The sequence below is a fragment of the Stegostoma tigrinum genome, chromosome 2, assembly GCF_030684315.1.
Source record: "Stegostoma tigrinum isolate sSteTig4 chromosome 2, sSteTig4.hap1, whole genome shotgun sequence".
NCBI lineage: Eukaryota > Metazoa > Chordata > Chondrichthyes > Orectolobiformes > Stegostomatidae > Stegostoma > Stegostoma tigrinum.
In genome coordinates this window covers 140,018,116-140,031,774 of record NC_081355.1, presented here as the reverse complement: position 1 = coordinate 140,031,774, position 13,659 = coordinate 140,018,116, and the positions used below count along the sequence as shown (strand labels likewise).

The window sequence follows — 13,659 nt, the reverse complement described above, 5'->3', positions numbered from 1 at the left end:
TGGTTACTCTTGGAAGTTCAATACCTGGTTTGTATGGGGCTTTTCGGTGTACTTTTGTTTGCAGTTCCCCCTTTGTCTTGTGCTCTACCATTAGTGTCTAGGAATGGGAATTTTGCTCTTCTCTCTGAATTTTATTTCAGTGAGGGTGTTGTTTGAGTTTGTCTCTTCTAACTTGGTCAGTTTGATGACAAAGGTGTTGTCTATGTAGCACATCCCTACAGGATGCCTGCAGGAACAGCATCAGAAAGATTCTACTCGCTCCGACACACTGATCACACTACCCTACATCAGAAGTTGCCGTAGACTTCTACGACCACTGGGTATCAGAGTGGCATACAAACCCACGTCAACCCTAGGACAAGTGCTCACCTGAACTAAAGACCCATTCCCCGCCATGGCCAGGACTAATGTCACCTACAAGATCCTCTGCAGAGACTGAGAAATGCTACATCGGACAAACGGGAAAGAAACTAACAACAGGAGTACGTGAAAACCAACTGGCTACAAAAAGACACGACCAGTATTCACTCACCTCAATCCACGTGGACAAGGAGAACCACGACTCCGACTGGGGCAACACCAAGATCCTGAGACAGGCTAGGCAGAGACAAGTATGAGTATCCCTGGAAGCATGGCACTCCACGCAGCAGGCTATAATAAACACATTGAACTCGACCCCATATGAATTTCACCAGGGAGGAAATCCGGAAGTGAGGCAATCCGTCGCAATGGACCCCACAGTTTAAAAGCCGGTGAGAAAACACACCAATGCTTCATCAGAGGCTGTAACGTGGATGTTACCAAGCACGGTAACAAAATTTCTGTGGAACAACAAACCAGCTTGGCGAGCCAACCAACCTCTCAACCTTTTCTAATCCATGGATTTGTCCAAGTGCCTTTTAAATGTTAATGTGCCTGCCTTGATCACTTCTGGCAGCTCATTCCATATGCAAACCATACCATACTATACTTTGTTTAATTTAGAAATGATCCATCAGATTCCCACTTATTCTTTCCCATCTTATCTTGAATTGATGCCCTCTAGCCCTTGATTTTCCCCAACCCTGGGAAAAAGACTGAGTGCATTCACCCTGTCCATGCCCCTCATGATCTGATACAATTCTATAACATCCTCCTCCGTCTCCTATGATCTAAATTTTTTTTTAAAAAGTGCTTGCTTGTCCAACCTCTCCCCTAACTCAGACGCTTGAGTCTTAGCAACATCCTTGTAAATTTCTTCTGCACTCTTTCTGGTTTAATAACATCCTTCCTATATCAAGGTGGTGAAATTTGATAACAGTGCTTCAACTGTGCCCTCACCAATGTCCTGTACAACTACAGCATAGCTTCTGAGCATCTATGCTCGATGTCCTGGCTGATGAAGGCCAATGTGCCAGAAGCTGTCGTCTTTGCCCTGTCTACCTGTGACTCCAGTTTCAGACAACTGAATTTAAACTCCAAGATGTCTCTTCCACTATACTCAAGACCCTGTCATTCACCATGAAACTCCTACCTTGACTTGACTTTCCAAAATGCAGCACCTCTAATGTCTACATTAAACTCCATCTGCCGTTTCTCAGCCCATTTCCCCAGCTGTCCAAGATCTTGCTGCAATTTAACCTTCCTCATTGTCCATGATACAACCCAGTTTAACGTCACCTGCAACTTGCTAATTATACCTTGTACATTCTCATCCAAATCACTGATAGAGACAAGAAACAGCAGCGGGCCCAGTACTGACCCCTGAGGTGCACAATTGGTCACAGGCCTCCAGTCTGACAAACATTCTTCTACTCTTTCACTTATCCCCTGCCACGTCTTCCCATCAAGCTAATTGTGTATCCAAGGAGAGGCAATGGTCTCATGGTATTATTGCTGGACTATTAATCCAGAGACCCAGATAGTGTTCTGGGGACCTGGGTTTGAATCCTGCCATGGCAGATGGTGAAACTTGAATTCAATAAAATATCTGGAATTAAGAATCCACTGACTGGGAATCCATTGCTGATTGTCAGAAAAACCCATCTGGTTCACTAATGTCCCTTCGGGAAGGAAACTGCCGTCCTTACCTGGTCTGGACTACAAGTGACTCCAGACTCGCAGCAGTGTGGTTGACTCTCAACTGCCCTCTGGACAATTCGGGATGGACAATAAATGCTGCCTGGCCGGTGACCCTCGCATCCTGGGAGTGAATTTTTTTTAAAATTGCCAGCTATCCCTGGCTTCCATGTGATCAACCCTTCTAAAGCAGCCTACCATGTGGAACCTTAGCAACATCCTCAGTGAAATCTGTATAGACTACTTCTACTGTCCTGTCCTCATTAGCCTTCCTGGCCACTTCGTCAAGGAATTGTATTAAATTTGAAGCGTGGTCTCCTATGTGCAAAGCCATGATGACTCCTCACAAACAAACCCTCTCTTTTCAAAACAATGTATATCTTCTCAATAATAAAATGTGAGGCTGGATGAACACAGCAGGCCAAGCAGCATCTCAGGAGCACAAAAGCTGACGTTTCGGGCCTAGACCCTTCATCAGAGAGGGGGATGGGGAGAGGGAACTGGAATAAATAGGGAGAGAGGGGGAGGCGGACCGAAGATGGAGAGTAAAGAAGATAGGTGGAGAGAGTATAGGTGGGGAGGTAGGGAGGGGATAGGTCAGTCCAGGGAAGACGGACAGGTCAAGGAGGTGGGATGAGGTTAGTAGGTAGCTGGGGGTGCGGCTTGGGGTGGGAGGAAGGGATGGGTGAAAGGAAGAACAGGTTAGGGAGGCAGAGACAGGTTGGACTGGTTTTGGGATGCAGTGGGTGGGCGGGGGGGAAGAGCCGGGCTGGTTGTGTGGTGCAGTGGAGGGAGGGGACGAACTGGGCTGGTTTAGGGATGCAGTAGGGGAAGGGGAGATTTTGAAACTGGTGAAGTCCACATTGATACCATATGGCTGCAGGGTTCCCAGGCGGAATATGAGTTGCTGTTCCTGCAACCTTCGGGTGGCATCATTGTGGCAGTGCAGGAGGCCCATGATGGACATGTCATCAAGAGAATGGGAGGGGGAGTGGAAATGGTTTGCGACTGGGAGGTGCAGTTGTTTGTTGCGAACTGAGCAGAGGTGTTCTGCAAAGCGGTCCCCAAGCCTCCGCTTGGTTTCCCCAATGTAGAGGAAGCCGCACCGGGTACAGTGGATGCAGTATACCACATTGGCAGATGTGCAGGTGAACCTCTGCTTAATGTGGAATGTCATCTTGGGGCCTGGGATGGGGGTGAGGGAGGAGGTGTGGGGACAAGTGTAGCATTTCCTGCGGTTGCAGGGGAAGGTGCCGGGTGTGGTGGGGTTGGAGGGCAGTGTGGAGCGAACAAGGGAGTCACGGAGAGAGTGGTCTCTCCGGAAAGCAGACAGGGGAGGGGATGGAAAAATGTCTTGGGTGGTGGGGTCGGATTGTAAATGGCGGAAGTGTCGGAGGATAATGTGTTGTATCCGGAGGTTGGTAGGGTGGTGTGTGAGAACGAGGGGGATCCTCTTGGGGCGGTTGTGGCGGGGGCGGGGTGTGAGGGATGTGTTGCGGGAGACGCGGTCAAGGGCGTTCTCTATCACTGTGGGGGGAAAGTTGCGGTCCTTAAAGAACTTGGACATCTGGGATGTGCGGGAGTGGAATGTCTTATCGTGGGAGCAGATGCGGCGGAGGTGGAGGAATTGGGAATAGGGGATGGAATTTTTGCAGGAGGGTGGGTGGGAGGAGGTGTATTCTAGGTAGCTGTGGGAGTCGGTGGGCTTGAAATGGACATCAGTTACAAGCTGGTTGCCTGAGATGGAGACTGAGAGGTCCAGGAAGGTGAGGGATGTGCTGGAGATGGCCCAGGTGAACTGAAGGTTGGGGTGGAAGGTGTTGGTGAAGTGGATGAACTGTTCGAGCTCCTCTGGGGAGCAAGAGGCGGCGCCGATACAGTCATCAATGTACCGGAGGAAGAGGTGGGGTTTGGGCCCTGACCCCACCACCCAAGACATTTTTCCATCCCCTCCCCTGTCTGCTTTCCGGAGAGACCACTCTCTCCGTGACTCCCTTGTTCGCTCCACACTGCCCTCCAACCCCACCACACCCGGCACCTTCCCCTGCAACCGCAGGAAATGCTACACTTGTCCCCACACCACCTCCCTCACCCCCATCCCAGGCCCCAAGATGACATTCCACATTAAGCAGAGGTTCACCTGCACATCTGCCAATGTGGTATACTGCATCCACTGTACCCGGTGCGGCTTTCTCTACATTGGGGAAACCAAGCGGAGGCTTGGGGACCGCTTTGCAGAACACCTCCGCTCAGTTCGCAACAAACAACTGCACCTCCCAGTCGCAAACCATTTCCACTCCCCCTCCCATTCTCTTGATGACATGTCCATCATGGGCCTCCTGCACTGCCACAATGATGCCACCCGAAGGTTGCAGGAACAGCAACTCATATTCCGCCTGGGAACCCTGCAGCCATATGGTATCAATGTGGACTTCACCAGTTTCAAAATCTCCCCTTCCCCCACTGCATCCCTAAACCAGCCCAGTTCGTCCCCTCCCCCCCACTGCACCACACAACCAGGCCAGCTCTTTCCCCCCCCCCGCCCACCCACTGCATCCCAAAACCAGTCCAACCTGTCTCTGCCTCCCTAACCGGTTCTTCCTTTCACCCATCCCTTCCTCCCACCCCAAGCCGCACCCCCAGCTACCTACTAACCTCATCCCACCTCCTTGACCTGTCCGTCTTCCCTGGACTGACCTATCCCCTCCCTACCTCCCCACCTATACTCTCTCCACCCATCTTCTTTACTCTCCATCTTCGGTCTGCCTCCCCCTCTCTCCCTATTTATTCCAGTTCCCTCTCCCCATCCCCCTCTCTGATGAAGGGTCTAGGCCCGAAACGTCAGCTTTTGTGCTCCTGAGATGCTGCTTGGCCTGCTGTGTTCATCCAGCCTCACATTTTATTATCTTGGAATTCTCCAGCATCTGCAGTTCCCATTATCTCTATATCTTCTCAATAACTTGGCTATCACAAATATTATGCTTAGTGGAGGTCTGTAGTTCCCAGGTTTTTCTTGCAGCCCTCCTCGAATAAGGGCACAACATTTGCTACCCCCCAGTCTTCTGGGACCTCACCTGTGGTTAACGATGATGCAAATATTAGCCAGGGCCCCCATAATTTCTTCTGTAGCCTGTGGCAAGATTCTCAGATGTATCTGGTCAGGACCAAGTTTTATCCACCTTCATACATTCTAAATGCTCATCCCCACCTCTAGTGTAATAGCGACTGTTCCCCAAGGTATCGCCACTAACTTCAAGTTCCCAAGTCGTCTTATCTTTCTCCTCAGTAAACAAAAATATTCATTGAGGACCTCTCCCAGTGATCCCATACGTCCACTTTGGTCCTTGAGGGGTCCTATTCTGTCTCTCTGTTTATTTTCTTTAATATACTTAAGGAAACTTTTTGTATTCACTCTAATCTTCTCTGCCAATGCTATCTTGTGCATCCCTTACCTTTCCTGCTTTCCTTTTTCAGTAAACTCCTGTGTACCTCCAGGGATTCCCTTTAATCCCAGCTGCCTGTAACTGAGCCATGCTATTCTTTTTCTGGTCAAGTCCTCAATATCTCTTGGTGTCCAGCGTTCCCTACTCCTGGTAACCTTGCCCTTCACCCTCCCAGGAACATCTAGACCTTGAACTCTAGCTGTCAGACTTCTAAAGGCCTTTCACTTGCTGGAGGTCACTTTGCATCAGTATGGCAGTTGAGTTTGTCAATTTGTGTTCGTGGAACACTCATAGCAGAACTGACTATTCAGAGTAGTGAACTTGTGGAATTTTCCATCACAGAAGGCTGAAGAGGTTAAATTGCTGAGTATGTTCAAGAAGTAATTTTTAGACTAAGGACGTTTAAGTTTGGCAAGTCAGGAAAATACTGCTGAGATTGGTTAACCAATGTTACAGTTGAAGAATAGCACAGGCTTGAAGTGGCAAGTGACCCACTCCTAGTTTCTTTGTTTCTATATATTTGCAAAGCTATGGCAAGTGTTAAGCCTGCTGAATGGACTCCTCTGACCTCAAATGTTCATGTTTTGCGCACCTCAGCCTTGTATGCCTTGCTGTCTAACACCCAATGATCTGTCTGTCCTTAATTGCTATGATCTGCCTTGCCAAACAAAGCTTTCAGTGTACTTGAGTATATGTGACTATAATATAATATATCAAATCAAATGCCTGCGCAACTCCTCAGGATGTTCGGGGGGTTGGGTGGGAAGGCTGGAAAGTGAGTGGGGGGATTATCAGAACGACACTGATCTCATTGTAAACTGAGCTGAATGACCTACTTCTGTTCCTATATGTTATGGTCTTGTGTAAGTTTGCTACCCAAACCAAGTTAGGACTCCAGATCCACGGTCATGTGGTTGCCACTGCAGGGCATAGTTGAGTTCATTAGGAATGGGCAGTAAATGCTGACCTTGCTGGTGATCTGTGCACCAGTTGAATAACCAAAAAAGTAATTAGTTTTTCTTTCAATCCCTGATAACCTCAATACAAAACTCGGAACTCATCTTTTTGAACAAGTTTTGATTGTTTTTGTTTTTATTTTGAAAAGTGAGTTTTAAAAATCTTTTGATTAAAAGTTTTGCATGTAAATTATTGCTTCAGTTATAAACCAGTCAGGCTAACTTTGTGTTATCGTCTGTTTTTAACTGGCTCTTAAGTGAAATCAAGAACCCACAGCAAAATGAAGTTCCAAGGATCTCATTGAACTGTAAATTTTGTTATTTGAAAGAATAAATATGGATCAGCACTAAGCCTGCTTTAAGAATATAGATGCTCTGTAGCCCAATGCACATAACTGTCTTCTGTAAAGCTATAGTTTGTTCTGATCCATTTACTATTGTCTGATTCAGTGCAGCAATTTTTAAGTGTTTCTTTTGCACTGTTTCTGTGCCAATTCTGAATGCATGGCAGAGTTGCATCTAGCTTGGAGAGAAACAGATTATTTCTAATTGATGTAAAACAGAGTTTTGAAGCATGAAGTTAATTTGAATAATGTTGTTTTATCTTAATTAATGTTCCAGGTTGCTTTGTACTGGCTTTGGAGCATTTGACCAAAAGCAAAGTACACTGGAAAGTGGATGTGAGTTTGCTCGCTGAGCTGGAAGCTTAGTTTTCAGACGTTTTGTCACCATTCTAGGTAACATCAGTGAGCCTCTGATGAAGCACTGGTGTTATGTCCTGCTTTCTATGTCATCTGTCTTGGTTTCCTTGGGTTGGTGATGTCATTTCCTGTTCTTTTTCTCAGAGGATGGTAGATTGGCTCCAAATCAGTGTTATTTGGATTTGATGTCATTGGCTCCAAATCAATGAAAAAGAACAGAATGACATCACCAACCCAAGGAAACCTAGACCGATACATAGAAAGCGGGACATAACACTAGTGCTTCATCGGAGGCTCACTGTTACCTAGAATGGTGACAAAACGTCTGAAAACTAACCTTCCAGCTCAGCGAGCAAACTCTCATCCAGAAACTCAACCTGAGCTGCAATCTTCTCAAAACTCGCTAACACTGGAAAGTTGATTGCAAACCTGGTTCAGAGGTAGGTTTTTGGAAAAGATGCTCTTTTACCAATTCTCAGCTGTTTTTTTGAAAATCAGTACCCCATCTCTAATTTTCCTTCCAAACCAAAGCACTGGAGCATGTGTTTATGGCTTGATACATGCAGGTGATTGTGGAAATCATTTTACTGTACTATCATTTTGGCATTTATGGTTTTTATTCAGTTGCCGTCCTTCACTCAACTGCTGCTTGTACCATCTTTTGATTCTGACTCCCTAAATTCTCCAACTTGAAATTGTTTCAATGTCTCACAGCTGCCTCATTATTTCTCTCTAACTACCAGTAGCTCTCCAATCATCCCTTCCTCTGCCTTTTTGTTCTCATGTGTGTCCTCAGTTTGTAGTTGAGCTTTTGCTGTGTAGACCTTGTTTTGTAAACAGACCAGTGACTTTAAAAACCTGGATGGTCCTGGTCTCCGATAGTGGCAACTGCAGGTGCTGGGGAGTCTGAGATAACAAGTGTGGAGCTGGATGAACACAGCAGGCCAAGCAGCATCTTAGCACAAAAGCTGACATTTCAGGCCTAGACCCTTCATCAGAAAAGGGGGATGGGGAGAGGGTTCTGAAATAAATAGGGTGGTGGTGGTGTGGGGGGTGGGGGTGGGGGGTGGTGATGGACCGAAGATGGATAGAGAAGACGACTGGTGGAGAAGGCAAGAGTTGCAGTGGGAGAGATTCCCTGAGGTTGGTCTGGAGGGAGGAGGGTAAATTCTTCAGGTTAGGCATCCTTTCTGCATTTTCTAACATGGTGTCAGCAACTTTTCGTGACTGAAGAGCTTTACTTTAAAGAGAAGTCTGAAAAATATGTTAAAAGGTATGTGACAGGAGTTTGGCATTTCTAACCCCCAAAAATTATGTACTAAATGTATATATCAATACAAAAAGATGTCAAAGTTGACCTGATTTGTGTTTTGCTTAGTGAGATGCTGTGTGAAGCTTTTCATCCTGTATTCACCTGAATATATACAAGATTGCCATATTTTACTAGGAGCAACAATTTCTATTGTACTAGGAAAGGGTGCAGGTTGGCAAGTTGTGCTCTGTATGTTGCCATGTTGATGCACTAGACAAGTATTTCATCTGATGTCGGAAAGGTGCAGAGTCTGGGTGTGGTCTTGCTACTATAGATAACAGTCCTTGTGCGTGAAATGTTATGAATTTTAAGTGTGGCTAGGTTGAGTATGCCTTCCTGTCTTTTGCTAACATACTTTCCTGTAATCTGATTCACTCAGTGTTGGGACATATGATCTATGTCCCAGACATCACACCGGCACTAAAATTTACTTAGAACCAATTTGGATCCAATAAGCTTGGACCCCATGAGTTTTACCACACATCTATGTGGGACCTTGTCAACTCCGTATAAATTACATCAACTGCACTACCTTCATCTACACACTTTGTATCTTTCAAGGAAGTTACTATCAGATGTATTAAGCATGAGCCCACTCTGTCAAAGCCAGCCTGACTGTCCCTGATCCAACTTTGCTGTCCTCTTTTTGTCATGGCACTCTTTGCTCTGCTAATTTGTTTTGAGTTTTCCTCTTGCTCTTTCTGTACTCCACTGGGCCCATCATTGATTTGCACCTTTTGTAGCTGTAATATGCCTCTGTTCCTCCTTAGGCAGTCCTGAATATTCTTAGACATCTAGAGTTTCTGGCCTTGTTGGACCTCCATTTCACCTTAATGGGTACATGCTGGGCCTGTACTCTTCACTGGTTCCTTTTTCAACATCTCCCACTATTCTGTTGATTTACCCTCTAGCAGCTGTTCCAGCCTGCTTTGGCCTGATCCTGACTTAAGTCAATAAAATCTACCACCACCTAATCCAAAATTTTTAGACCATATTTTTCCATGGCAAGTTTAAAACTTGTGGTATTATGGTTGGTATCACTTAAACACTCCCCATGCTAGCTTGAGCACCTGTTTGGATTCATTTGCAAGAACTGGAAAATGCACTGTACTGACCCTTTGTAGGACCACCTACATCTTGACAGAAGGAACTTTCCTGATCAGCCATGATCTTATGAAATAGTGGAGGCGGCTTCAGGGATTGAGCAGACCTGTCTCGTTTGTATGTTTACGAAGCACTGGGCTCATTTTAATGTAGTTCCAATTTAAATTAATTAGGTTTTGTTGGTGAAAGCCTAGAGTCCTCATCATGAAGCTCTTGGCAGTTTACTGGAAGAAAATATAGAATTTAAACCAAAGATTACCCTCTTGTCTTCAGATGTGTACATTTTTTTGCAATAAAGCTGTCTGTCTGTTTGACTAACGCTTGATGTATCTGCACAAATAACTGCATCTTTGGGTTTGGAAGATACTTTTGAAAGATCCTTGGTGAGGTGCTGCCTTGCTGTATATCTTGATTCACACTGTCATTGTATCATTGGTAGTCAGTGGGTCTTGGTTTTGGATGGTGATGAGCTTTTTGAATGCTGGAGCTGAACCATTTTGGAAAATAAATATTCTATCACAGTCCTCAGCATTTTTCACAACTCCTAGCCTCCCGCTAGCTCTGGCAGCTGAAATATTTATATGGCTAGTCAGTTTAGTTTCTAGTCGGTTAATATGCAGGATGTTGATTTTGAGGGATTCGTTAATTGGATATCATTGCTTGACACATGTGGCATGAGTTGCTTACCGCTTAGCTGAAGCCTGACTGTTGACCTGGCCTAAGGATGTGGGTTGTTTCAGTTTGAGGGCTGCAAGTTGCATTGAACATGGTCAAGTGATTGGACAATCCCACTGATCTTATGCGGGGAAAGCCATTGAAACTGCCGAACATGGTGGGCATGGGGCATTACCCTAAGGAATTCCTGCAGAGATGTCCTGGGTCTGAGATGATTGACCTTTTTAGTAACCGTTTTCCTTTTGTGCTAGTATCTGCCTCTAACTTGGAGAGTTTTCCCTCCTTATTGATTCTGGTTTCCCTTGGGGGGGCTCCTTGATGCTATTCTTTTAGAAATGTTACCATAATGTCAAGAGGAGCCACTCCACCTCACCTCTGCAGCTAAGCATTCTGCTCCACACTGTAAATGATCTGGGGAGCCCTGGTGGAACCCAGACTGAGCTTCAATGAGCAGGTCATTGCTGTGCAAAGAGCCAGTTAAAAGCAGATTACAACTCCTTCCACCACTTTGATTTTGACAGTAGACTGTTGAAGTCACAAATGGTTGGATTTATCATGTTTTCTGATGACATGACAGACCTGGCTGGTTTGCAACATTGTTGTGTAGGTGTTATTGTAGCTTAACTGGAACAATTTGGGTCAGAAAGCAATGAATTCTAGAGTAACTTTCATGCTGCTTGAATGTTGTCAGCAGCCTCAGCTGAAATGATCCATTCACATGGTACTCTTGAAAATGGTTGCAAATGCTTTTGCCTGGTCTTTTTGCACTGTGCTTACAAAGGATGGTGCAATTTCTGAAGCTAAATTTGTTTAACCACAGCTGAATTGCAAATTCATTGGTTGTGGGGCCACTTAACTCTGGAGTTAACTACTTCCACTGTTTGGCATGGAAATAGTCCTCAAGTTGATTTCTCGTTCTCTTGGTGCTGCTCGTTATTTAGAATACCAGTGGCTACCCCTACCACCTTCACAAGTGTGTAGAGGTCCTGATGCCCTATGACTTGATTTTAGGCAAGCTTTTTAGTTGAAAATTTTACCCTTATCCACTTAGCTCTGAAAACTCAAATCCATATTGATTTGAATTCTACATGTGGCTTCGTCATTGTTTTATGGTGTAGTGTGGAAGTTCACCAAATCCTGCTCATTGGTGAGTGATAGCAGAGAGCGTGCATAACAGCAGACTTCCTGCGATAACAATGCAGATACCACTCTCGTGTAACACTATGCAGTCCTTCACGGTGCAATGAGGGAAAAGAAAAGGTGACTGACCCCCAACTTCATGAAGTAGATGCACGGGTAGTGAATCATAGAAGCATAAGAATTGGGAGTAGGAGTAGGCAGTTCAGCCCCATGAGCCTGCTGAACCCTTGTGTGATCATGCCTGACCTTGTCTTGACCTCAGCTCTACTTTTCTACTTGCTTTCCATAATCATTACTAATCCAAATTGAGTAGAAAATAAGAGTATAATTGAGACACGAATGACAACTTTATTTCTGAAAATTAGTAAGAATCTCATGAAGCCTATGTAACTTGGTCTTGATGTATCATGGTGCTGTTCATACTTGTATCCAGATTAAAAATGAATTCTGTCCAAAATCCAAATAGGGAAACTGTTTAAAGTGTTTTGAATGCAGCTTTGTTTTTCAAACCAGAGAAATCTGAAGTGAAGAATGAATTGCTTTTAAGTTAATCAAGCACAGGCATGAGAAAATGTTACCAGTAGCATGTCCTGTATACAGTAGATTTTTTTCAGAGCAATAGAAAAACATTTTTGTGCACCTTTTTTATTTTAACTTGCTAATTTCTTGTTTCCTTTGATAGGTCAGAGTTCCTGTCAAACTGAAGGATTGACTGCTTCCTCACTTGGTCCTGGTTGATCAATAATTTGTGCAGGTAAAAGAATCAAACTATATTTGAATTAACATTTGCAAAATTAAATTATGAAGGATCGTTTTGAATCAAGTAATTTGACATTGCATACACAACAAACTAGAAGTTAAATATAACAAGCTGACTGAAATGTGATTTGAGGGAAGCCACTCTTCTGGATATTTTGATAGCATTTTTAAATCTGCCAGGGTAATACCATTCTAAATCCACTTGTTGCAACTTACTGCTTTTTGGTTACAATGTCCACGAATCAGTATGAGACCACTTCATTTTGGTGAAGAAAGACATCTCTGGAAATTTTACAAGATTATACATTTTATCTACTGTTAAGATTTGACTTACGCTGGGTTTGTTATACACTAGTGTGACAAGATTTGTTGCTCATCCCTAATTGCCTTGAATTGTGTGGCTTATATATGACTTGAGGGCACTGGAGAGTCAACCAGATTAGTGTGGGTCTCCAACTGAGGGGAACCTTTCATCCTCAGCCAAAGAACAATGAACACGATCGGTATAACACCCAGATGTCTTTCTCTTCATTGGTCCTATCCCTTGTGCCCCTTTTTTTTTGCATACAGAGTTACTCAAATCTCTTTCACCTTTTTTAATGTTGACAATGGAGTGCCTTGATATGAACCTTGTCTGGAGCGGAGATCTTTTTCATAAAGTTTGGCCAGAATTGGTTTTTCTCTTGATAATTAAGCCATGAAAATAAGATGTAGCGCATGGAGGGAAGCAGTGGTTGGATAGATTTAACTACTCAGTTAAATCCATGTACTTAAAATATTTTGCTGTATGTGCAGAATTTGTTTCAATCTGCTTCAGAACAACTGTAGTTGTTTGTTAACATTGCAAAGCTTCATTTGTTCTCAAACATTTTGTTACATTGTCTGACCTAAAATTAGAAACATTGCAGTGGTCAGGTGTATTACAGTCCTGAGACCAGCTGTTCCAGTATAATTAAGTTGCTCTGTTACTCACAGGCCAGTTGTACAAGTTTTGCTTGTGAAACAATGCTTGAAATTGAAGGATGTTTACATTTTTCACTTACTGTTTGATGTTTGCACAAAAATGTTTGACTAAAAATTTTTGACTTGTAACTTTTAGGGTTTTCATCTAGAAGAACTAAATTATCAAAAATGGTGGACTACTACCAGGTATTGGGAGTACATAAAAGTGCCTCCCAGGAAGAAATTAAAAAAGCGTAAGTCTGTATTTTATACTGAACCAGTAATAGAATATTCTTGATAATAAAATGTGAGGCTGGATGAACACAGCAGGCCAAGCAGCATCTCAGGAGCACAAAAGCTGACGTTTCGGGCCTAGACCCTTCATCAGAGCAGCTCCTGAGATGCTGCTTGGCCTGCTGTGTTCACCCAGCCTCACATTTTATTATCTTGGATTCTCCAGCATCTGCAGTTCCCATTATCTCTCATAGAATATTCTTGCATGCTTTCTGCTTCTATTCCATGATCGGAGTTGAGTTGGGTGGGAAAGTATAATTTCAGATTTTTCAAAT

The 13,659-nt window shown here is 44.2% G+C and overlaps 1 protein-coding gene across 3 annotated transcripts in view; it reads left to right on the top strand.

Annotated features, from left to right (window-relative positions):
• The window catches only part of dnajb6b (DnaJ heat shock protein family (Hsp40) member B6b), a 146,790-nt gene that overhangs the window by 31,275 nt on the left and 101,856 nt on the right, over positions 1 to 13,659 (top strand). For all 3 annotated transcript variants that reach the window (XM_048550496.2, XM_059639624.1, XM_048550513.2), the window contains 2 exons: positions 12,072 to 12,143; positions 13,248 to 13,344. In XM_048550496.2, coding sequence (XP_048406453.1) covers positions 13,280 to 13,344 — 65 coding nt within the window. In that variant the 5' untranslated portion in view covers positions 12,072 to 12,143; positions 13,248 to 13,279. The remainder of the gene's footprint in view (positions 1 to 12,071; positions 12,144 to 13,247; positions 13,345 to 13,659) is intronic.